Source organism: Mirounga angustirostris, unplaced genomic scaffold (genome assembly GCF_029215605.1).
Source record: "Mirounga angustirostris isolate CCGP_5_RB_7025 unplaced genomic scaffold, mMirAng1.0.hap1 SCAF_16, whole genome shotgun sequence".
Classification (NCBI taxonomy): domain Eukaryota; kingdom Metazoa; phylum Chordata; class Mammalia; order Carnivora; family Phocidae; genus Mirounga; species Mirounga angustirostris.
In genome coordinates, this window is record NW_026991724.1 from 44742999 (window position 1) to 44770347 (window position 27349).

General features: G+C 36.8%; 1 protein-coding gene across 1 annotated transcript in view; it reads left to right on the top strand.

Moving 5' to 3' along the window:
* Window positions 1-2478: 2478 nt before the first annotated feature.
* Window positions 2479-27349, top strand: part of LOC123840374 (uncharacterized) — a 59893-nt gene continuing 35022 nt past the window's right edge. The window contains exons 1-3 of the mRNA XM_064581611.1: window positions 2479-3501; window positions 4505-4603; window positions 10357-11709. Of these exons, the coding sequence (XP_064437681.1) occupies window positions 3357-3501; window positions 4505-4603; window positions 10357-11709 (1597 nt within the window). The 5' untranslated portion in view covers window positions 2479-3356. The remainder of the gene's footprint in view (window positions 3502-4504; window positions 4604-10356; window positions 11710-27349) is intronic.

A 27349-nucleotide genomic window follows, 5' to 3' on the forward strand; every position in this document is an offset into this window, starting at 1 on the left:
TTATTTTTTAATTTTTTTAAAGATTTTATTTATTTATTTGAGACAGAGAGAATGAGAGAGAGAGAGCACATGAGAAGGGGGAGGGTCAGAGGGAGAAGCAGGCTCCCTGCCGAGCAGGGAGCCCGATGCGGGACTCGATCCAGGGACTCCAGGATCATGACCTGAGCCGAAAGCAGTCGCTTAACCAACTGAGCCACCCAGGCGCCCTAAAAAGTTATTTTTTTTAATGTTTATTTTTTTAGTAACGTCTACATTCAATGTGGGGCTTGAACTCATGACCTTGAGATTAAGAGTCACATGCTCTTCCAACTGAGCCAGCCAGACACCCCCATTTTTAGTGGGTTTTTAGTGCCATTGTGTGAATACACGATAATTTATTTAACCTGTTAAAGGATATTTAGGTTCTTTCTAGCTTTTTTTCTCCCATTATAAACACCTTCCAACATTTTTTCATTCTTTCTACAACATACCATGAGTGTCCATTTCTGTACAACCTTAGTAATAAGAAGTATTATCAGTTTTTCAGATCTGTCAGTCCAGTTCCTTTAATATGCATTTCCTTAGTTACTAGTGAGTTTTTTTTTTTTTTTTTAAGATTTTATTTATTTATTTGAGAGAAAGAGTGAGAGAGAGAAAGAGCACAAGAGGGGGGAGCGGGAGAGGGTGAAGCAGACTCCCTGCCGAGCAGGGACCCCGATGCAGGACTCGATCCCGGGACTCCAGGATCATGACCCGAGCCGAAGGCAGTCGCTTAACCAACTGAGCCACCCAGGTGCCCAGTTACTAGTGAGTTTTAACTAATGAGTTATTTCTACTTTCTAGAGAGTTAGTCATGCTCAGGTTTCACGAATTCACTTCTTCCAGCCTGAGTACCAAGAGAGATGGGTTGATAACTGAGATTGTGCAGGCAGTACTGATGATTCTGAACAGGCAAATGGTGACTGGTGAGCTCTGAGGGTGGTAGTTCACCCTTCCCCCAAGAAGGGATCCCAGTGTGCAAGTATAGTTTTTCCATGATAAAGGCTGCTAGCGTTGTCTATGCAGGTAGTTCTCAAATTGTGTCATTTGGACCAGCAACATCAAGTATCACTTGGGAACTTTTTAGAACTGCAAATTCTCAAGCCCAACTCCAAACCTCTACGAAATGCCAAACTCTAAGAGTGAGGCCCTGCAAACTTTTAATAAGCCCTCCAGGTAATTCTGATGTACACAAAGTTTAATTACCAAACTTTGTTGCCCCTTATGATGACCTGTCAGAAATTTTATAAAATCTGAGGGGGATTTAAAATCGTGATTCTCAGGTCACACTCTGTACTAATGAAATAAAAATGTTTGGGGGATGGGAGCCAGGTATCAGTATATTTTAAAGATCTGCAGGCAATTCCAGTATCTAGCAAAGTTTGGGAAATTCTTATCCATAGTATTTTCTGTTTTCAGGTTTAGGGAGACATTCCTGAGTCTTAGAAAGAAGTTCTGGGTCAGATGATGTAACAACCATTTCTCAGCTGGGAAAGTGGGAATGGAGGGAGATGGATCTGCTCAGGACAGGCCTGGGCAGCCCATGCTCAGGTCCAGCTCAGCCTCGCTGGGGTAGGGGACTCACTGGAAACCCTCCTGCTAAAGTGTCTGGACATGAGCTTCCATGCAAGTCTCTGCTCTGTGTCTGTCCTTGTGCAACTGATTTTCCTGTGGTTTTGAGGAGGACATATATTTTTTCTAAACTACCTCCTACCTCTCACTGTCTGTGTGTTGGAGGGGGGAGGAGTGTAGGAAGGGAGAAGTAGTGTGACATTTTAAAATTTGGGAGTTCTGAGGCAATTTCGTTCTTATGGCTTTATCTTCTTCCCCCAGCTCTAGCTTCTGTGGACTCTACTTCTCCAGCAAATGACCTTTGAGGAAAACTGACCAGTTTTTACAATCTAAAATCATGGCTCATGTAAGTTGGCGTTTCTGTTTGAAGGGCTGTAATTTTTTTCAGGTTATATGACAACTCTCTTTAGATATCCTGAAACTTCCTAACAGAACCCCATCCGACAGCTTCTCCCCAGTCTTTCCCATTCTAGTAAGGGATGGAACCAGGCAGCCCAGGCCCCCATGTACCTCACTCTTTTCTACCCATGTCCATGTGTCTATTGACCAAATTACTCAGTGTATTGACTGTGTGTTCAGTCTTTGTCTAGAGCAGAGATAAAATAGAAGTAAAGTCCCTAGAGGGAATTGTTTGATCTGAGGCTCTTAGAGCAACACCGTCTAAAAGAATTATAATGTGAGCTACCTATGTAATTAAAAATTTTCTAGAAGTTGCATATTTAAGATATAGAATTAGTGCCTTCTTAAAGGCAGTAGGCAACATGTAAGTCTCATAAAAAGTATAGAATAATATGCAAGGCACTTACATAATCTTGAACTTTTTCGTAGTAACATTAAAAAAGTAAAAAATAACACATGCAGTTAATTTTAATGTTTTATTTAACTCAATATAGCATATATATATATACCCAAAATGTTATCGTTTCGAAGTGTAATCAATATGGAAATTATTGAGATGTTTTACTTTTTTTTTCTTTCTAAAGTTTTTTATATCTGGTATGTATTTTTGAATTACAGCACATCTAAATTTGGACTAGCCACAATTTAAGTGCTCAGTCATCACGTGTCTAAGCCAGCATATTGGACATTGCAGCTTCAGAGATTTTGTGTAACCTGAATTCTAAATGTAACTTAATATATTTAAAAGTATAGAAATACCTAAATGTAATCATTCCTAAGTGTAACACAAATGGACTATTTTTTAGTAAATTAAAAATATTCAGTAAAGTATTTGTTATAATAAAGAAAAATGCTAATGATATAGTGATGAAGTCAGGTCTGAAAAATTCTTTAATTTTATACAAACTACTTTTTAAAAACAGAGATTTTATGGTTCATTTGGAGTAAAAGAAATCCATCAGTTTTGTTTTTTTTTTCCTAATCCTTAAAGGAAAAAAGGTTAGAATAAAGCACATTTATTGAGAATTTTTTTATGGGCCCACTTAGGCCCTTTGCGAGCAGTGTTCTTATGAACACTATTTCAGTTAATTGTGAAATTCTGATTATGTGAACATACCTAGAAATAAGTAAAATTAGGTATTCCATGGTACACAGGAAGTTTTTTCTTTAGCAGTGGTTGGCAAACTACAGCTTGTGAGCCAGATTCGTCCCTTGGCCTGTTTTTTCCAGCCTTTGAGTTAATTATGTTTTGAAAGAATTGTTTTAAAAAGGAAGGGAAAAGGGAAGGATATGAAACAGATCGTATGTGGCATGCAAAGCTTAAATATTGGCCCTTGAAGAGAAATAAATAATTTTAGAAATAATACATGGGTTTGTCATTTCAGCATTTGGTGATGTTCAGAGATGTGGCTGTAGACTTTTCTCAGGAAGAGTGGGAATGCCTGAACTCATATCAGAGGAATTTATACAGAGATGTGATATTAGAGAACTATAGCAACTTGGTGTCAGTGGGTAAGCTTATCTGTGTCATATAATTTAGAAATTCACAGGGCTGAATTTCACGGCTGTCTTTCTAGAAATTAGCTGAATATCTGCTTTGTAGTTGGGAATAGGCACCTTATAGCTATTAAGCAATTAAATAGCACCTTTAGCTTCCCTCATAATCCAGTGACCTTTATGTCTTTCTGTACCTTTTCTGTAATTGCTCCTCTTTAATGACAGCTAGATATAAATTCTTAGACACTCACAGCAAAACCATTGTTAAAGAAATCTGGTTTCTTATTGCTATACATGGCGTATTATCTGTTAGTTTACTTGCAATGTGAGTAGGAAGACTATAGAGGTGTCTGGCTCCACATATCTATTTAAAAAGCTTATACAACGTATATGTTGCTGGGTTGAATCAACAGTTTGTTAAAACTCAAGTGGACACATTGAATTTACCGCAGCAGACATACTACCTTTTAATTGATTTATGATTAAAAGTTTAAAATACATGAATTTTGCATTTAATATTGGATGTATATCTTGGTTAGAAACTATTTTCCTTTTAGCAAAATAGCAAAATACCTAATAAAAGTATCTAATAAGTATATATATAGTGTTTACTATGTACTAAGCACTCATCCAAGCACTTAACATTTATAAAATCAAACTTCACAGCAGTCCAAGGGATAGACATAGTACCTCCTTTTTACAGCTGAGAAAACTGAGGCCATAGCAACCCAGGTGGTAGAGGCAGGATTTGAAACCAGTGTTCTCAAATCATTACTTCCTCAAAAAAAAAAAAAACACCACAAAACAAAACCCAAAATCATTACTTCCTCTCAAGAAAGAGACTCTGTATGAGTTTAAATTAAAATAAGACAATGTTCCTACTCCTCTGTTCTTTTTCTTCTTTGTGATCCTGAAGTAACACTAATATGAATGTTTTTCAATCCCATTACTCCTCTTTGTTCTGAAGGCTCTATCAAGTTAATTCTTTCTTTATTATGTACCATTATGTTTTTTCAAGCAGGATGTTCCATTTCTAAGCCAGATGTGATTACCCTACTAGAGCAAGGGAAAGAACCCTGGATGGTTGTGAGGGATGAGAGAAGAAGAAGGAGCCTAGGTGAGTAAGTGCTAATCAGGCAGAGATGCGTGGTTATCTGTGTCTGCAGGCACAGCCTGCTGGTTGGGAAGGTAACACACCCCATAGATGTTGATAATGAAGAGAAACCTGAAACCTGGGAAGAAAACTTAGATCTCAGCATGAGCCAGCAAAGAAATTTCATCTATACTTCCACTTACCACTTGTTTCTTCACTCCTCTATCTCCCTGTCATTTCAGTGGGGGGAAACTTCATAATGGCAACCATTTTACCTATATTTTGGATCTAATTCATTTCTGGTTCATCTTTTATATATATATATTTCTCCATTGTTCTCTTTTCATGAAGTTTACATTGTAGTAGGGAAGTCATACAATACACAAATAAGCAAATGGATTAACAAATATCGTGAAATGATAAAGTTATGAAGAAATGTAAGTAGGGTAAGAATATGGAGAATTATGATGGATGAATGGAGTAACTTTAGATAAGGTGGTCAGAGAAGAGGAACCAGTTGTAAGAAGCTCCAGCTAGTCAAAGATGGAAACATTTGACTATACACATAACTACAATGTATTGTAACACATAAAATATGCTTAATTCCATAAATTCTTAGTGATACTAATAGCAAATTGTTCACCATTAGAAACTACTAGAGATTTAACTTATTTGGGAAATATAAAGGAAAAGAAGTATTCTTTATAAGAAGTATTTTTTATAAGAACTGTACCAATATTAGATAGAGGGATGTTTTTCTTAATAAAAGTATTCAGTGAATAAATGAAAGATGACAGAATTAGAATATTACCATTTTGGAACCCATAATGAACAACTGGATCTGGGCATTAAACATCAAATTAAACATTAAACTAATAACATCACAGAAATAGAGAAAATCAGACGTATTTCTTCTAATGAAAGGATACAGTATCACCTCTGAAGTAACTTTGCCAATAAAATTGGTCCTAAGTCTGATGAAGTTTCTAAAGCCAACTACCAATTTATGGGAAGAAGATAGAGGAACATATGTTCTACTGTACCTTGGGCTTATAGTCAGCAAAATTAAGAAATGGGCAACGCTATAGGGTCAAAAAACAGTTTCTTCAACAAATAAATTACAAGGGAAATCAAAAGAAAGCAGGAAAACCTTTAGATTAAAAGACATATAAAAGACCTGTCAGCCAGTTGTACTCTATGGACTTTTTGGGGGGATCAATTTACTATTTTTAAATTGTTTAAAATTTTATGTTTGAGATTAGAAGTATAAACACTTATTTTTTATAATCTTAAAGAATTAACTGTTCATTTTTTTAAAGGTTTGAATAATGGTAGTATGATTAGAGATAAGTCCTTTAAGTAGAAAAAATTAGTATATGGGATTTGCTTCAAATAATATGAGGAAAGTGGATTGGGGTGTGCATAGGCCTGGATTGGGCACGGGTTGGTGGTGGTTGAGGCTGGGTCATAGACGCATGGATATTCATTATACTGTTCTACTTTTGTGTATTAGAGATACTCTGTAGTAAAGTTTTATTTTAAAGTTATTGGGAGATAAAAGGATAAGAAAATGAGAGGTGAGACAGTGATGAAAATAAGTATATACAAGTCTTGGAGAAATTGTGCCATAAAAGCTGACACATGGGATACAGGAAATGCCTTTAAAATGTGAGGTATTAGAACATATTTATATGTTGATGGGAATGATTTCAAAGAGAGGAAAATTGATGGAGTAGAGAGATGGGATAATTTTGTAAGGAATGGCCTTCAGTAGATGGGAAGGAGTTGGAGCCAATTTAGGAAGAAAACCCATGCATATGACAAGGATATGGACACAAGTTGGTTGAATAATGGGAAGGGGAGAATACATATTTTTCTTTCAAATGCTTCTGATTTCTTGTTGAAATAAAGAGTAAGATTATCAGCAGAATGTGAGGATTATTTAGCATTTTATTGGAATTCATTATGGATTATTCAGTATGTAGTCAGTATTGATTCTCAGAAATACAACTCTGTGGTCATAGGGTTTTAATATTTACAGATTTCTTAATACATTAACCCTGGTGTTAATGTGACTAAAACTGCCTCTGTCATAAATATGTATCCCATATCATCTTGTATCAACAAAAGAAAAAAGGTGATTAAAGACATCATACCTTAGGAAACGAATTAATTTTGTGACCAGGTAATATTCTCATTTTCTTTTTAATGAAAGCTGATACCCTGCAAATGGAAATAACATTTCTCCTTTTATATTGATCTAAGAGGGGCTAATATTTTGCTTGTACATTAGCATTTTTTACTAAAGTTCTTGATTCAGTAGAATCCAAACTAGTGTTTGGTTTATTAATTTTAAATGGTTAAATATTTTACATATATCTTAAAAGTTGTAACATTAACATTTCTTACCATAGGTCAATCTTTTGATACTTAGTTTGGCCTTTTGTTTCATTGTAGGTCCAGCCAATTCCTTCTTGATTAGATCACACATATAATGGGAAGGCTATTATTTCTAGTTTCAGTTTAAAGTAGAACAAGAACCTGAAGTATTCAATGTTGTTTTTATAGAAATGATTGTCTTAGTTGCTTGCAGTGATAAGAATTGGCATAAACAAATTTGGGAACAAATATGGCTGACTTTTTGTTTATACGGATCATAAGATTACAGCTCAGTGTTCATGCTGTAGTCTCCTAGGTGAGAATATTCAAAATGCAAGGTCTTAATCTGGCATATCTTTTAAGTGGCAGGGGCATATATGAGAGTGTCAGGTTCATTATATCCACATTGGGAATGTTTTGTTTTTGAATGGAAACCTCTACGTTTTATAGGATGAGTTTTTTTATTTTTTAAAGATTTTATTTTTAAGTAATCTCTCTACCCAATTTGGGGCTCAAACTTAAAACCCCGAGATCAAGAGTCACATGCTTCACCAACTGAGCCAGCCTGGGTCCCCTATAGGATGAATTTTATAACTTGTTCTACTTTGTGGGTTTTGTGTGTATGTGTGTGTGTGTGTGTGTGAGAGAGAGAGAGAGAGAGAGAGAGGGTGAATATGGACATTTTATCTTATTTTTGTGTATATTTATATTTGTTTTGCTCATTTTCTGCTCATCTCCTTTATTACTGTTTCCATTGTTTAATGTTTCTTACATCAATTTGTATGGGCATTTATGCTGTCAACACTTTCTCATTTTTCTTGCAGATGTTTCAGCTTTATTTTTATTTTGACCATGACTTTTCCTTTTTTATGTTTTTTTAATGACTTTCCTTTTACATTACTGGTCTTTACTTTTTAATTTACAAGTAAATCCTTTGAAATTACCATCTTATAACCTTTGTCATACCTTTATGGCTGCCTACTTATTTGCTGTCATTATTATTTGGCTAATTACTGGTCATTTAATATATCATTTCCATGATATATTTCCATGATATATGTGTTAAGCCTTAAATTGACTTTTTCCTGAAGATCCTTACAAAGTTGCCAAAGTTTTTTATTGCTTTCTTAGGTAGGGAAATGGAAACAGAGAGAAAGGGGAAGAGAGAGAAAGGGAAAGCGAGAGGAAAGAGGGAACTAAGGGGAAAAGGAAATACTCATTTACCTGTCTCTGCTCATATTTTATATACACTGTTTAAATCATTATTGCCTTTTAATGTTTTTAACATACCTTTTTTTTTTTTTTTTAAGAGAGAGAGCATGTGCATGTGGTTGGGGTGGGGAAGGGCAGAGGGAGAGAGAGAATCTTAAGCAAGCTCCACGTTCAGTGCAGAGCCTGACACAGGGCTTGAGCTCACAACCCTGAGATCATGACCTAAGCTGAAATCAAGAGTCAGACGCTTAACCGACTAAGCCACCCAGGCGCCCCAGTATATCCTTTTCTAAACAAACTTATTGAAACATAAATACATACCAAAAAACCTGAAATCATAAGCAAACAGCTTACTGAATTTTCACAAAGTAATCACACCCATCTGACTAGCACAGAAATAGAGGTTTACTAGGATATTAGAAGATCCCTCCTAATTCCTTCCAGTCTTTCCTCCCCACCAAAATTAACCACTATCCTGACTTTTTTTTTTCTTTAAGATTTTATTTATTTATTTGGCAGAGAGACAGCGAGAGAGGGAACACAAGTAGTGGGAGAGGGAGAAGCAGGCTTCCCGCCGAGCAGGGAGCCTGATGCGGGGCTCGATCCCAGGACCCTGGGATCATGACCTGAGCCGAAGGCAGAAGCTTAACGACTGAGCCACGCAGGCGCCCCAATCACTATCCTGACTTTTAACAGCTTTTTACCATTTTCAAACTTCATAAAAATGGAACTATACAGTATATATTCTTTCATGTTTGTCTTTGTTTACTCATCATTATGTTTGTGAGATTGATCTGTGCTGTTGCGTGTACTTGTAGACTACTCATTTTCATTGCTATACAGTATTGTGTTGTGACAATATGTTTTAATTTGCATAGTAATTCTGATGAACATTTGGATTCTTTCCAGTTTGGGCATATTAAAAGTAATGTTCCTGTATTACAGGTTCTTAAAAATACCATTTTCTTTTTGAAAAGTAGTGAACTCTTATTGTAAAAATTTTGAGAAAATATACATTTGAGAAAAATCTCTTTGCTCAGAATTTTATTAGCTTGTTACTATGATATAAACTCATTATTATGCCTGAAAAATCACTAAAATACTCCATAGGTAGAACCTAAATGGCATTGGCTTTGAGGACTTTTGGGAGAATATAGAGAAGGGTATGAAGGAACAACAGGTTGAGTATTTGTAACATAGATGTGTGTAGTTATATAAACTGAAATAAAGATACTAAGTAGAACCTCTCACTACCTTGTGCAAACAGAGTTTACTCATGACTATGCAAAGTAGAAAATGAGCTGTAGTGGAGATACCTAAGTGAAAGTGGACAATAGGAAAGATAATCACTTGTAAAGAAATCACCATTTTTCATTTATATATTTGAGATAGCTTAGATGTGCTTTTGTTTCCCATCTGTATAGGAAGTAATAAAAAATAATCAGTGTAATAAGGTATAAGATTAGCAGCAAGGGAACATATGCAAAAAATGTTAACTAATTATGAGAATTTAATAATTAATAGTTACTATATGCCATGGGTTTGTTATTCAGTGATAAATGAATTGTTTCTGCCCTTGGGAAAGTTTAAGGTAAGAAAATAAAGAGAATAAAAAAATAGGAAAATTTATGAATATGTATGTAACAACAAAATTGAAAAAGTGTTAAGAAACAAGGAACAAATTACTTGGATAGAAAGTAAAGGATATAAATTAGATGAAGTCAGCATGGGTCTGATTTTTAACATGGTACCTAAAGGATGAAAGGAACCCAACTATGTAGAGAATGCAAGTTGGCAGTTCTGGGAGATTTAATAGCCAGTGAAAAGTGCTAAGAAATGGAAAGATTATTACATATTCTAGGAGCTGAAAGGAGGTTAGTGGGATAGGAATATAGGGAACAAAGGGGACAATGACTTGAGATAATATGGTAAACAAAAGCCATGTTATTCATGGTAAGATATTTGTACATTATTCTGATTAAAAGGAGTAATCATTTAAAAATTTAAGTGAAGATTCTCAGACTTTGATCTGCACCCAAATACATGATTACTTTAGAGATTTTTAGCTCATTTACTTCAACTGAGCTTTATTTTCTATCGGTTTTTTTCTATTATAAAGTTTTTATTTGCTGGTTTACTTTTTCTAGAATAAGAAGATAGCATGTATTTATCTTGTTTTCTTTCAGATTTAGAATCCAGATATGACACTAAAAAGTTATTTCAAGAAAAGGATATTTATGAAATGAATTTATCTCAGTGGGAGATAATGAGAAGAATTAGAAGTTGTGGCCTTGAAGACTCCTTTATCAGAAAAGATTATAAATATAAAAAGTTTGAGGGACAAGAAGGTCCTCAAGAGGGATATTTCAGGCAAGTGAAAAAAATGCCCAGTTACAGAAAACTCACATCTCTTACTCTGTATCAGAGAATTCATAATAGAGAGAAACCCTACGAATGTGGGGACTGTGGGAAGGCCTTTAGAGTGCGCCAACAACTTACTTTCCATCAGAGAATTCACACTGGTGAAAAACCCTATGAATGTAAAGAATGTGGAAAAGCCTTTAGACAGTGTGCCCACCTTAGTCGACATCAGAGAATTCATACTTCTGACAAACTCCTCGAATGTAAAAAATGTGGAAAGATCTTTACATGTGGTGCAGATCTTCGAGTACATCAGAGAACTCATATTGGTGAGAAGCCCTATGAATGTAAGGAATGTGGGAAGGCCTTTAGAGTGCGAGGACAACTTAATCTCCATCAAAGGATTCATACTGGTGAGAAACCCTATGAATGTAAGGAATGTGGGAAGACCTTTAGACAGTATGCACACCTTACACGACATCAGAGACTTAATATTGCTGAGAAGTGCTATGAATGTAAGGACTGTGGGCAGGCTTTTTTGTGTAGTACAGGCCTCAGAGTACATCACAAACTTCATACTGGTGAAAAACCCTATGAATGTAAGGAATGTGGAAAGGCCTTCAGAGTGAGACAACAACTCACTCTCCATCAGAGAATCCATACTGGTGAGAAACCCTATGATTGTAAAGAATGTGGGAAGACCTTTAGTCGTGGTTATCATCTGACCCTCCATCAGAGAATTCATACTGGTGAGAAACCTTATGAATGTAAGGAATGTCAAAAGTTCTTCCGTCGTTACTCAGAACTTATTTCACATCAGGGTATTCATATTGGAGAGAAACCCTATGATTGTAAGGAATGTGGGAAGACCTTTAGACTGTTCTCACAACTTACTCAACATCAGAGTATTCATTTTGGTGAGAAACCTTATAAATGTAAGGAATGTGAGAAGACTTTTAGACTGCTATCACAACTTACTCAACATCAGAGTATTCATACTGGTGAGAAACCCTATGACTGTAAGGAATGTGGAAAGGCCTTTAGACTTCATTCATCCCTTATTCAACATCAGAGAATTCATTCTGGTGAAAAACCGTACAAATGTAAGGAATGTAAAAAAGCATTTAGACAACATTCCCATCTTACCTACCATCAGCGAATTCATAATGTAACTAAATAATTATAGGAAAGCCTTCCACTGTGAATTTTGTGTTAAGGGGCATTAAAAGATAAATTCTAGGGGAAGTTTTTGAATATAGGAATCCCTTTTGCTTCATGCTTACAACTAAGCTAAATAAGAGGTTTTATTTGAAGGAAAGGATATATTAATTTCATGAATTTATAGAAGCCTTTCCTCAGCATTAAAAACCATGTTAAACTTCAGGAAACTTGTTCTAGAAAGAAACTCTTAAAGGAGTAAGTATAGAAGAGCTTTTGATCTTATTATATCACCTCTGTCTTCCCATCTTCTTCCCATCTGTATAATATACGTATGGAGGTTGCTAGGACACTACTCATTCCAAAAATGATAATTGAAAGGAAAGTCATTTAGCCTGCATTTCCTCTTGAACTGTATTTTAGGGCAACTAGAAGTTGATGAGTTAAAGTTCTTTTGTTAGAGTTTTGCAGCACACACTGAAATAATGGATCTAGGCACAATTCTCAGTAAAGGTTAAGACCAGTGTAGGTACCCACTGATCGATTTTAATCTCATGAAAAATAGGAAAAAACACCTTGTGCCCCCTAATGTGTTACAATAAGGCTTATGCATCTTGCCCAAAAATACTGAACCTGAATCTAAGCATCAAGATCTAACTTCCACTTTAGAGAAAATTTAGGGAACAGAAGAACATGACACAAGAAGCAGTTAAACTAATCTAAAATGTGGGTAATTCTACAAGAGGAATAACCTGGGTTCTCAAACAGTAAAATGGCACTGGAAAAGGGGAGGCGGAACTCTCAGATATTAAGAGAGTCTGAAGAAATGCATACCAATCAAATGCAATGAATTAGATTCACAAGTTGAACAAACATGTAAAAAGGACATTTTTATGACAATTAGGGAAATGGGAGTATTGACAGTATTAGATAATATTTAAAAATTATGTTTTTGTTAGGTGTGATAATAGCATCGTGGTTATGTAAAAAGGTAAGTTTATACACAAGATGATAATGATGTCTGGAACTTTTTAAAAATGCTCATGCGAAAGGAAAATAAGGATGGATACAAAGTAATGGTAAGATGAGTCTTGGGTACATGGTTTTTGTTTATTTTGTTTTTGCTATTTTCTCTACTTTTATGTATTTCAATTTTCCCGTAATATTATTTTAAAGATAAAATTAGCTATGGAATTATAACCCAATTGAAGTAAATGATTTTTTTAAAATGACTACATATCAAAATTTGTGGATGTTGTCAAAGCTCTGCACATTGGGATATTAAATACGCTATACCAGGGCGCCTGGGTGGCTCAGTTGGATAAATATGCTATACCATATTTGGGAAATAAAAATTGAGGGTCCAGATTTTATCTAGTTCAGCTATTGCTACCTCTGTTATCATGCCTGTCCCACAGTACTTCATATGTTTAAAGAATGAGTTTAAAAAGCAATTACTACAACCAAATATGGAAATTAATGGAATAGACCTTCATTGCCTAATAAGATAGTTGCCAGCAGTATGTTGAGCACTCAAAATTGAGCACTTGAATTGTGGCTAGTTCGAATTAAAATGGTGGTAAGTGTAAAATACACATGAGGTTTTGAAGATTTAGTTTTTTTAAAAGAATGTAATATAATCTGTTTCGCCCAACATTTCTCTGCTGTGATATTCAGTGGGTTGCATTATTACATAATACAGAACCAAATTTCAGTGTCTTTCTGCCCCCAAGTAGCATGTTTGAATACTGAGGTCTTGGTTCTACCCTGAGTCATGCTTCCCGCCCCTCTCATGAAACACAGGTAACGTGTGTTTGCAGCTGAGTAGTTTTCTCAGACTGTTTTTAGCTCGTAGATGTTTTGGGATCCCAAGGCTCTTTCACCCTGTACTACGTCTGTCCCATTAAGTTCAAGCTTGCAGAGCTGCAAGTAGTACACTTGTCTTAAAAACTGTATTTTCAACGAATTTTATTAGGGTTCACTCAGACAGAAGATCAACAGGCTTTTTTCTCTGTATTGGGCTCCCTATGAGGCTGCTGTGGAAAAATGACTGAAATTCTTAGAAGCCCTGTTGTATCACAGAAAGGATAATAACATTCATCCTTATGCTGAGACTACATTTGCAGGACAGTACCATATATTTGATTTTTTTTTCCCTCTCAGGCCCAATCATAACTCTGAAAACACTTTGCTGTCTGGAAACACTGCCATGGAACCCTTTATATATCCTTGAAATTCTACTTGAAATATGCACCAGTTGATATAATGAATAAAATGTGATTTTTCTCTTTTCCTCTGTTACGATGGATTATCTTCATGAATTTCCAAATATTGACCAAGCCTTACATCACTGGAATAAATTCCATTTGTTTGTAGTGCATACTTCACATATATGTAGTGCATAAATATATTGCTGGATTTGCTGTGACTGCTATGATGTGCTAATATTTTGTTGAGGTTTTTTTTTTTTTTTGAGGATTTTTGCATCAGTGTTCATGAGGATTACTGGCCTGTAGTTTTCTTTTATTCAACTGTCTTTGCCTCATTTTGCTAACATGGTGATAGAGGCCTCGTAAAATGGGTTTTGAAGTATTGCCTCCTTTCAGTTTCTGGAAGAGGTAGTGTAGAATCACTATTATTTAAATGTTTGGTAGAATTTTCCAGTGAAACCATTTGGGCCTTGAAATGGACTGAATGTGTCCCCTCAAAATTCATGTGTTGACATCCTAACCCCTAATGTGATGACAGGAAGTGGAGCCTTTTGGAGGTAATTAAGTGATGATGATGGATCCCTCCTGATTGAGATTAGTCCCCTTATCAAAAGGATCCCAGAGAGCTCTCTTAAACTTTTCTGTCATGTGAGGACACAAGAAAATGGCAGTCTTTATTTTGGAAGAGGGTTCTTGCCAGAAACTGACCATGCTGGCACACTGATGTCAGACTTGCAGCCTCAAAGAGTGTGAGAAATTTGTTCATAAACCCCCCAGTCTATTGTACTGTATTATAGCAGCCCAAAATGAGTAAGACAAAAATTGGTACCAGAAGTGGGGTGTTAATGTAACAAATACCTAAAAATGTGGAAGTGGCTTTGGAATTGAATAATAGGTAAGGGCTGGGAGAGTTTTTAGGTGCATGCAAAAAATAAGGACATTAATGGTGATTTTGATGATGCTTAGAAAAGAAAGAGCTGAAAGAAAACTTCAATCTTAGAGAATACATTATTGACAGAATGTTGGTAGAAATATGGATGGTAAAGGCAGTACTGATGAGGTCTCGGATGGAAGTGAGGAACATGTTCTTGGAAACTGGAGGAAAGGCAGTTCTTTTTATAAAGTGAAAAGAACTTGGTGAAATTATGTTCCGTGTAATGTTTTGTGGGAAGTAGAACTTGTGAGTAATGAAATTGAAGGTGTGGCTTGGCTCCTTCTGGCTGATTATAATAAAATGTAAGAAGAGAGAAATGACTTAACAATGGAATTTTTGAAACAGGTATTTGGAAAATTTTTAGCTGAATAGTTAATTGGTGTTAAAATGCTATTAAAGTGAGTGCATTGATGGGGCGCCTGGGTGGCTCAGGCGTTAAGTGTCTGCCTTCGGCTCAGGTCATGATCCCAGGGTCCTGGGATAGAGCGCTGCGGGAGGCCTGCTTCTCCCTCTCCCACTTCCCCTGCTTGTGTTCCCTCTCTCACTGTGTCTCTCTCTGTCAAATAAATAAAATCTTAAAAAAAAAAAATAAAGTGAGGGCATTGATTGGGAAAGAATGGGATCCTGTAAGATGGCATGGGGACAAGTGGGAAGGCTCTGATGTAGCTGGGCCATTGAGCTCCTAAATTCTGAGTCTTCCTTACCAGTGGAAGCAGCCTCATCAGCAGAAGTGGCCTTTCCACTCCTCGTGGCAGTGGCATCCCCACCCACAGTGGCATCAGCCTTTATATTCCCATCTTATGGAATTAACTATGCATTGCCTAAAGAAACTGTAATGACCTCCGTTGAGGCAGTGGCCATGCAAGGCAATAGAAGCCCCCACAACCACCCCCTTTTGTTTGCAGACCTATCACTAGACTCAAGTCCTAGCAGGCTCCTAAAAGTGCAGTGCAGAGTGTGACCCATGAGGAAGGGGTGCTACAGCCGAAAAGAACTACTTGAGTTTTCTAACTTATACAGACAAATCCGGGGAACAAGTGTGGAAATGGATACAGTGTTTGGCATTATAGTGGAAGGAAGATGATTGGAAATTTGGGCAGTGAAATCTGGGGAAGAGATAGGTGGATAGACCTCTCTGAATCAGGGAAAAAAATTGAAGATACCCGTGTCCCATATAAATGGGAGACCTCAGCAAAGGATTTTAATAATCAAGTAGATGGAATGGCCTGTTCTGTGGCTAACGACTTTTTTCCCCAGCCACCGCTGTCATTGTCCAATGGGCTTGTGAACAAAATGGTCATTTTGGCAGGGATGAAGATTATGCCTGTGATCAGCAACATGGACTTCCACTCACCAAGGCTGACCTGGCTATGGCCATTGCTGAGTGCTCAATCTGCCAGCAACAGAAACAAACACTGAACTCCCCAGTATAGCACCATTCCCTGGAGTGTTGAGCCAGCTACTGGAAGCAGGTTGGTTACATTAGACCATCATGGAAGAGGCAGCATCTTAATCTTACTAGAATAGAAACTCTGGATGTGGATTTACTTTCCCTACATGCAAAGCTGATAAAACTACCATCCATGGACTTATAGAATGCCGTATCCACTGTCATGGTATTCCTCACAGCATTACTTCTGATCAGGGAACTGACTTCACAGCAAAGTAAGTGCAATAGTGGGTCCATGCTGATGAAATTCACTGGTCATATGTTTCCCATCATCCTGAGGCAGTTGGCCTGGTAAAATGATGGAATGACACTTTGAAGACTCAGTTATAGCACCAGCTGGGTATCAAAACGTTGCAGGCTGAGGCAGCATTCTCTGGAAGTCTGTATATGCCCTGAATCAGCATCTGATATATGGTTGTTTCTCCAATATCCAAGATTCAGGGATATGGGAGTCAAGGAGTGGTGTGAGATAATAGAAAATACATATATTGGTCTTTGCTCCTGGTTCCTGGCACAGGGCTTCTAAAACTTGTAATTTCCCAAGTAATAACACTAGGAGCATCTCTTGTTCTAATACTTGGTCTTGGACCTGGTTGCTGACACAGAGCTCTTGAAACGTTTGTGATTTCCTGGGTGATAGAAGTGCCTTTTGTTCTAATGAGGCGACTTTGGGTGGGCTACTGGATGGCTTCCAGTTGAGGACTGGCCCCTGAAAAGACCAAACCATGATTAGATGCTTGGAATTTTCAGCCCAGCCCCTTTCCCTTCTCTTGCGAAGTGGGGAGGGCTGGAAATGGGGTTAATGATCCATTGTGCCTAAATGATGAAGCCTCCATAAAAATCCCCAAACTATAGGGTTCAGAGGGCTTCTAGGTTGCAAACATATTCCCACCAAAAGTGTGATGCACCCTAATTCCATGGGAATGGAAGTTCTTGTGCTTGGGGTACTCTAAGACTTTACCCTATGTATCTCTTCATCTGGCTTTTCATCTGTATCCTTTATCATACCCTTTAATAAACTGGTAAATGTGTTTCCCTGAGTTTCATGAGTTACTCTAGCAAATTAATTGAAATGGAGGAGAAGGTCATAGGAACATTCAATTTGTAGCCAAATCGGACAGAAGTTGTGGGTAATTTGGACACCTACTACTTGCAGTTGGCATCTAAAGAGGGGAGCAGTATTATGGGACTGAACCTTTAGCCTGTGGTATGATACTGTCTCCAGGCAGATAGTGTTAGAATTGCGTTAAATTGTAATACATCCAGGTGGTGTGGAGAATTACTTGGGGAAAAGGCCCACACATTTGGTGATCAGAAGTGTCAAAAGTGAGTGTTCTGTATGAGTAGTAAAGGAGACAAAAAGGGAAGAAACACATAGTAGGGGAAAACTGTGGGTTTTCCTTTACAGGTGGAAATGGGAATAATACCACTCACTATTACCCCCGTTGACCCACTAGCAAAATTTTTGCTTCCTGTTCCCATGACTTGATGCCCTGCTGGCCTGGAGGTCTTAGATCCAGAAGGCGGACTGTTTCCATCAGGAGGCACAACAATAATTCCAGTGAACTGAAAGTTAATACTGCCACCCAGCCACTTTGGCTTCCTCATACCTCTGATTCAACAGGCAAAGAATAGAGTTACAGTGTTGGCTGGGGCCATTAATCCTGACTATTAAGGAGAAATTGGGCTACTCCTCCACAGTGGAGGTAAGGAAGAGTATGTGTGGAATACAGAAGATCCCTTAGGGTGTCTATTAGTATTACTATGGCCCTGTGATAAAGATCAGTGGCAAACAACCCTTTCCAGTCAGGACTACTGATGACCCAGACCCTTGAAGCATGAAGTTTATGTCACTCCACCAGGTAAAGAACCATGATCATGTGACCAGTTATAGAAATGAGGAATGTAATGTGAGTATTCCTCATTTTGTTATGAACATGTGATTGCTTAGCCTTGTATTCTTCCCTTTCTTATTCCCTTATCATGTAGCTTTACATCATAGTATTCAAGCATTAACTTTATATCATATATTATTATTAATTTGCTGATAGATTTCTGTTTGGTATGTAATTTTATATCATCCTGCCTTGTCAAGGGGAGTAATCAACTGAGGCTTGAAAACTTCAATTTTTATGTTCTATTATTTATTGGACAATTTCTTCCCTCATCATTGTTTCCAGTTGCCTGCTTCTGAAATACCTATATATGTGTATTATGTATAATACATATTTATAAATATATACTTATTATATGTAAATCTAGTATGTACAGAGACAGGAAAATGGCATAGAATACCATGCTATTATAATTATTGTTGCCTTTTTTTTTTAGATTTTATTTATTTGACAGAGACAGCGAGAGAGGGAACACAATCGGGGGAGTGGGAGAGGGAGAAGCAGGCTTCCTGCAGAGCAGGGAGCCCGATGCGGGGCTCGATCCCAGGACCCTGGGATCATGACCTGAGCCGAAGGCAGACGCTTAACCGACTGAGCCACCCAGGCGTTCCTATTGTTGCTGTTTTAATGTCCTTTATATTTATTTTATTATTTTTTAAAGATTTTATTTATTTATTTGAGACAGAGAGGGAGAGAGAGCACATGAGTGGTGGGGAGGGGCAGAGGGGGAAGGAGAAGCAGACTCCCTGCTGAGCAAGGAACCCGCCCTGGGGCTCAATCCCAGGACCCTGAGATCATGACCTGAGCTAAAGGCAGATGCTTAACCAACTGAGCTACCCAGGTGCCGCAAGTTTAGCTTTTCTAATAATGCATGTAGTAATTTCTCACCATGGTCTTAATTTTGCTTTTTTAATAATGGCTAGTGATACTGAGTATTATTTCGTGTACTTATTTGTCATCCACGAATCCTCTGCTGAAGTATCTCTTCATGCCTTTTGCCCATTTGCTAAATATATTTTTTTGTTGTTTTTTTTTTACTGTTGAGTTTAGGGTGATTTATGTATTCTAGATATGAGTCATTTGTTGAATTATCTGGATTTGTTGGATTTCTGGTTGGTATGCAAATATTCTCTCCCAGTCTATAGCTTTTCATTCATTTAACGGTGTCTTAACAGAGCAAACATTTTAAATATTGACGATATCCAATATATTCATTTTTTCTTTTTCATCCTGTTTTTGGTGTCATGTGTGATGTCATGCCACTACCAAGAATTAGGTCAAAAATATCTTCTCATGTTATCTTCTAAAAATTTTATACTTTTACAGTTTACATTTAAATCTACTATTCTTATGAGTTAAATTTTGGACATGATGTGATTCAGGTAGAGATTATTTTGCCTATATATATCCAATTACTCCACCGTTTGTTGAAAAGACTATCCATCTTCCATTGTATTGCTTTTGCATTTTTGTCAAAAACCTGTCAGCCAAACTCGTGTGGGGCTATTTCTTTATCCTCTGTTCTGTTCCATTGACTTATATATCCAGTCCTTGCCACTACATACAGTTCATTATTAGCTATGTAGTTAACCTTAAAATTGGGTAGAGGCATTCCTCTCCAAATAAATTTTAGAATGTTTTATAAAAAGTCTTGCTGATATTTTGATAGGAATTGTGTTTAATTCTGTATATTAGTTTGGGAAGAACTGACGTCTGTACTATGTTGAACTTCCAATCTATGAACAAGGAGTATCTCTCCCTTTATTTAGATCTTTGATTCCTTTCATTAGTGTCATGTATTTTCCTGCACACAAGTGCCGTACCTGTTTTGATTTGCACCTAAGTATTTAATTCTCGAAGCAGTTGTATATGATATTGTATGTTTAATTTGTTTCCATGTGTTCATTGCTAGTAAATAAAAATACAATAGATTTTTGTGTGTTGATCCAGTATCTTGTGACCCTGCTAAAACCACTTGTTTCTAGGTGTTCATATGTTACTTGGGATTTTTCTGTATAAACCATCATGTTATCTGCAAAAGGGAACAGTTTTAGGTACTCCTTTCTGAGCTGTATGTATTTTAATCCCTATTCTACCTTATTGTCCTGACTAGAATTTCCAATATTATGCTAAGTAGCAGTGGTAAGACTGGATATCCTTGCCTTATTCCCAGTCTTAAAGTATTCACTCATTCATCATTAAGTACGATATTAACTGTAGACTTGTAAATATTCTTTACCAAGTTGAGGAAGTTCCCCATTTATTCCTATTTCTCAGAGTTGTTTTTTTTTTTTATTATGAATGAGTTATGAAGTTTGCCAAATATGTTTTCAACATCAAGTGATAGAATCAAGTAATTTTCTTTTTTAGTCGGTTAATATCACATTGATTTTCAACAGTTTTGCATGTATAGAATAAACCTACTTGGCATGGTGAATATAATTCTTTATATGCTGCAATTAATTCTACCTGTTAGTATTTTGCTAGGGAGTTTTACAACCATATTCATGAGGCTTACTGATCTGTAGTTTTATTTTTTTGATTGTCCAGTTTTGGTATCAAGTTAATGCTGGCTTCATAGAATGAACACTGGCTTTTGTTAACATTACTACTCTGGTTCATAAGTGACCCTACTGTTTCTAGAAGAGATTGTGTATAATTGGAGTTAATTCTTCTTTAAATGTCTGGTAGTTCAACTGCTGATCACATGGAAATCTAAGAGTTTGTAGAATTCTTCAGTGAAACCATCTGAGCCTGGAGATTTCATTTTTGGAAGATTTTAAATTATAAATTCAATTCTTTTTTTTTTTTTTTAAAGATTTTATTTATTTATTTGAGACAGAGAGAATGAGAGAGAGAGAGCACATGAGAGGGGGGAGGGTCAGAGGCAGAAGCAGGTTCCCTGCCGAGCAGGGAGCCCGATGCGGGACTCCATCCAGGGACTCCAGGATCATGACCTGAGCCAAAGGCAGTCGCTTAACCAACTGAGCCACCCAGGTGCCCTAAATTCAGTTCTTAATAGGGCTCTTCAAATTATCTATTTCATAATGAGTAGTGGTAGTTTGTTTTTTCATTAAATTGGTCTACTTAATCAGATTCATTTGTGTAGAGTTGTTTTTCTTATATTTATGTCTTTGAGTCTGCAGGATGCCTAGGTGCTATCCCTTGTTTCATTCCTTTATTAGTAATTTGTGTCTCCTTTTTTTGTCAATCTTGCTAAAAATTAGTTCATTTTATTGATCTTTTCAAAAAATCAGCTTTTTGTTTCATTGATTTCCATTGTTTTTGTCCAGTTTCATTGGTTTTTGCTCCTATCTATATCATTTGATTCCTTCTGCTTGCTCTGGTTTTATTTTGCTCTTATTTTTCTAGTTTCTTAAGATGGGTTCTTAGATTATTGAAACTTCTCTTTTTTTTTTTTTAAGATTTATTTATTCGACAGAGAGAGACACAGCGAGAGAGGGAACACAAGCAGGGGGATTGGGAGAGGGAGAAGCAGGCCTCCCGCTGAGCAGGGAGCCCAATGCGGGGCTCGATCCCGGGACCCTGGGATCATGACCTGAGCCGAAGGCAGACACTTAATGACTGAGCCACCCAGGCGCCCCGAAACTTCTCTTTTTTAATGCCAGCATTTAGTGTTATATATTTCCCTGTCAGCACTGCTTTAGCTGAATTCCACAAATTTTGATATGTTGTATTTTCATCAGTTCAATGTGTTTTTTTTTTAATTTCCCTTGAGACTTCCTTTTAAAACCCATTGATTACTTAGAAACAGGCATAGTGCCCAAATACTTTGAGATATTCCTGTTTGTTACTTTTCTGCTGTTGATTTCTAGTTTGATTCCATTGCAGTCACAGAGCACATTCTGTATTATTCCAATTCTTTTAAGGTTTGTTAATTGGTATATCTTGGCATATGGTCCACAAGCACATGAAAAGAATGTGTATATTCTGTTCTTGGTGGAGTGTTCCATAAAAATTGATTATATCCTGTTAATGGTGTTCAGTTTTTCTATATCCTTGCTGATTTTGTCTTGTCCTTTCTGTTCCTACTAAATATTTTTGCTCAGAAGTATAAATTCCCTAAATTAATTAATGTACTTATTAATTAATTTATTTTTTAGAGGTGAGGGAGGGGCAGAGGGAGAGAGAGAATCTTAAGCAGGCTCCATGCCCAATGTGGAGCCTAACACAGGGCTGGATCTCACAACCCTGATATCATGACCTCAGCCAAAATCAAGGGTCAGATATTTAACTGAGCCACTCAGGCAGCCCAAGGGTAAGATGATAGACACTGTTAAAGGTATGTCCGTGTTCTTTATAATCATAACATTTCTTTTTTTTTTTTTTTTAAGATTTTATTTATTTATTTGACAGATAGAGAGCACAAGTAGGCAGAGAGGCAGGCAGAGGGAGAGGGAGAAGCAGACTCCCCGCTGAGCGGGGAGCCCGACGCGGGGCTCGATCCCAGGACTTCAGGATCATGACCTGAGCCGAAGGCAGCCGCTTAACCGACTGAGCCACCCAGGCGCCCCTATAATCATAACATTTCTCACTGGAATGAATCTTTTCATGTTGAGCAAAATCTGAGCCACAACTAAAAGTTTCCCCACATTCCTTATATTCGTAAGATTTACTGCTATTGTGAATTCTTTAATTCAGCGTAGTAAATGGATGTTTTCTACGTGTTGACATTTTTTCTATAGATAATTTTCATTTGACAAAATATCTTCCTTCAGTTCCCTGTTGACCCTCAAACTCACTTTTGCTCTGCTATTCATTTCTCAAAATAGACCTTTAAGACCAAGAGTTTTGGGCGCCTGGGTGGCTCAGTTGGTTAAGCGACTGCCTTCGGCTCAGGTCATGATCCTGGAGTCCCGGGATCGAGTTCCGCATCGGGCTCCCTGCTCGGCAGGGAGTCTGCTTCTTCCTCTGACTCTCCTCCCTCTCATGCTCTCTGTATCTCATTCTCTCTGTCTCAAATAAATAAATAAAATCTTTAAAAAAAAAAAAAAGACCAAGAGTTTTACTTTTTTCTCTTATCTCCCATTAGAATAAACTGATTTCATAAGTGTTCCTTTATGGAGGTAACTTTTTGGTCTTATACCTGGAGAATAAGCCTGAAAGAAAACAAAAAAGCAAATAAAGATTATTTTCCAGTAGCCAGCAAAATGTACAATTTCTATCTTAAAAATAGGAAACAAAATGAAAACAATTCTTAGCAGAAGTAAATGACTTAAGGAACTTTACAATATAGCTAGGTAGCTTGAAATCAGAACAATATGAGCTTGGAGAACTATAAGAGATTATGTAAGATTGTGGTGATCTGAAATTTAGGTGTGGATCAGAATCATCTGGGGAACTTCTTACCAATCCTGCTATTTAGGTACCACCCCAGACCAAGTGAGTCAAATCTACAGGAGTTATTGGGCATCTAAACTTTTAAAAACCTCACTAGATGATTCTGATATAAATCAAAGTTTAGGAATCCCCCTTTAACAATTTTAATAAAAGTTTACTCTTAGAATAAAATCCAAACATGTTTCCATAGAACATAATATGGCTTTTGCTTACCTAAAGACCTTCTTTGAAGGACCTGTCCTCATTACTGTCTTAAGATGCTTGCTTCTGTTCAGATGCTAAATATGCCCATAGTCTTTCCCATTTCATACAGCTTTTTAGAGGCTATAACATCTCCTAAGAATCCTGTCTTGGGTTCAGAAAAAGGCTGACTTCTCTTCCTTTCATCTTAGGTTAAACATTTCTTTTTTTTTAATTTTTTTTTTTTAAGATTTTATTTATTTGCGAGAGAGACAATGAGAGACAGAGAGCATGAGAGGGAGGAGGGTCAGAGGGAGAAGCAGACTCCCTGCTGAGCAGGGAGCCTGATGTGGGACTTGATCCCGGGACTCCAGGATCATGACCTGAGCCAAAGGCAGTTGCTTAACCAACTGAGCCACCCAGGCGCCCAGGTTAAACATTTCTTACAAAGAAATACTTGCCCTTCTGGCTGTAAGTAGGCCCGTGTTCTTTATTCTCATTAATAGCATCATATTTCTTTCCTTCACTTCATAGTTTTCAAATGCATATTCATTAGTTTGGGCTCTTACCATAATTTGGCTACTGTTGATAATGCCAAAAACCAAAGAATCCAGTTAAAAAATGGGTAGAAGACAAGAACAGACATTTTTCCAAAGAAGACATACAGATGGCTAACAGACACATGAAAAGATGCTCATCACTCATCATCAGGGAAATAAAGATCAAAACTACAATGAGATATCACCTCACAGGTTCACTCTTTATTGGTGAATTTAAAACATATGAATGAGGGCGCCTGGGTGGCTCAGTTGGTTAAGCAACTGCCTTCAGCTCAGGTCACGATCCTGGAGTCCCTGAGTCCCTGGATCGAGTCCCGCATCAGGCTCCCTGCTCGGCAGGGAGTCTGCTTCTCCCTCTGACCCTAACCCCTCTCATGTGCTCTCTTTCATTCTCTCTCTCTCAAATAAATAAAATCTTTAAAAAAAATAAAAAATAAAACCTATGAATGAGAATTTAAAGCACAGGAAGAGTAAAAACAAGTGGCCCAAATGGTCAGTTAATGAAATCAACCAAGATCTCTAAGACAAAGGAGCCTTGGGGAGAGGGGCGGCTAGCTGTTTATCATGTCCAAGATAGGTCTTAGAAGAGGATGTCTTGGCAATCAAAGCTTAAGTCAGGCCCTTGAATTACAAAAAAGAAAAACCAATTATCAGGGCTTACACTACATAAACTATGAACAACATGATATTGATAAAGACTTCACAGAAAAGAAGAGATGGGATTAAAGAAAAGTGATAGGATTACAGAATACTTAATTTAGGGTAGCCTCAGGATCATAGCAAATAAAGAAACTTGATAAACAGTAGAAAGATATCCTACTGACTCATAAAAACTCATACTGACAGCTTCCTCTATTGACAGGCAGCAGTAGTAATTGAAAGCTAAATCTGGAGCCAAGCTGTGTAAGTTCAAATCCTGCCTCTGCCATGTATTGACTAGAAGACTATAGGTAAACTACTTAAACTCTCTGGGGCTTAGTTATACATTTGTCCAAACCCATAGAATATACAGCATCAAGAGTGAATTGTAATGTAAACTATAAAATATACTTTAGGTGACTATGACATACCAATGTAGGTTCAATTATAAACAAATGTACCATTCTGATGGGGGACATTGATTATGGGAATCTATTCATGTGTGGAGGCAGAGAATATAAGGGAAATTCTATACCTTCCTTAATTTTGCTGTGAACCTAAATTTTAAAAAATACGGTCTTAGTTAAAAAATTAAAATAAACCACAAAAACCACCTTCATCTTGCATGCTATAAAAGAAAAAGACAGCTGAATTTTGTTTCAGAGCCATAATTTGCCCAACTCTGACATATATTCTTATTCTTAAATATCTTTCTCTATCTTTATTTTTTTTTTAAGATTTTTATTTATTTGAGAGAGAAAGAGTGAGAGAGGGGCGGGTCACAGGGAGAAGCAAACTCCCTGCTGAGCAGGGAGCCTGATGTGGGGCTTGATCCTGGATCCCAGGACTCTGGGATCATGACCCGAGCCAAAGGCAGACGCTTAACCAACTGAGCCACCCAGGCACCCCTCACTGTGTCTTTAGATCTAAAGTGAGTTTCTTAAAGACATGTTTGGTTCATGGGTCATTGTGCCAATCTCCACCTTTTAATTGGTGATTTTAATCAACTTACATTTAATGTAATTACTGATAATAAAGAACTTATTTTTGCCATTTCTCTTTTCTATAATCTTAAATTTTTTGTCTCCTATATATAATTTCTTTTATGTCGTAACTTTTTGTTCCTCCATTATTGCCTTCCTTGTGATTGTTTCTAGGGTAGCATTTTGATTCCCTTCTCATTTGTTTTTCTATTTTTAGTTTTTCTCTTTATTAGTTTCCCTGGGGATTAATATTACATCTTATAACAATGAAGTTTGAGTACTGACTTAGTTTCAATAGTGCACAAAACTGTTTCTTACAGATGCATTCCCATTTTGTCGTTATTGTCACGTTAACATCTTTATACATTGTGCCCATCAACAAAGATTTATAATTATTGTCTTATGCATTTGGCCTTACCATATATGAAAAAAAAGAGTAGTTCTAAGCTAAAATACAATAATACTGGCTTTTATATTTACATATGTATTTACCTTTTCCAATGTTCTTTCCTTCTTCATATGGATTCAAATTACTATCTAGAGTCCTTTCATTTCAGCCTGAAGGACTCCCTTTAGCATTTCTTGTACAGCAGGTCTACCTGTAATAAGTTCCCTGTTGTTTTTTTTTCTGTAAATGCCTTAATTTCTCCATTTTTGAAGGATAATTTCCCCAGATATAAAGTTGTAGGCTGATAGGTTTTTTCTCCCTTTAATTGTGGACTTAAAATATGTTATTACACTGCCTGTGGCCTCCATGATTTCTGAAGAGAAATTTGTTGTTAATATTATTGAGGATCTTCTGTACATGAGAGGTTTCTTGTTGCTGTCAGTGTTCTCTCTTTGTGTTATAGTGTGCATCTCTTTGAGTTTATCCATCCTGAAGTCTGTTGAGCTTCTTGAATGTGTAAATTCATGTCTTGTATCAGATTTGAGAAATTTTGGGCCACTGTTTCTTCAGATATTCTTTCTGCACCTTTCTCCTTTCTTTCTGGGACTCCCATTATGTACTTACTAGTACTTTTGATGGTGTCCCACATTTCTCAGTCTCTGTTCATTTTTCTTCATTCTTTTTCTGAGCTCTTCAGACTGGATAATCTTAATTAATTGGGTATATATCCAAAGGAAATGAAATCATTATCTCAGAGATATATCTGCACACCCATGTTCGTTGCAGCATTATTCACAATAGCCAAGAGAAGGTAACCAACTTGTTTGTCTACCAATAAGTGGATAAAGAAAATGTTACATATACAAGTATATAACATATGTATATGTTTATCATATGTATATATAACACATTTCCTGTATATATAGATATAGATGCACATACCCTCATAGTGGAATGTTACTCAGCCATAAAAAGGAAGGAAATCGCCGTTTGAGACAACATGAATGATCTTTGAGGGCATTATTCTAAGTGAAATAAGTTAAAGATAAATACTGTATCA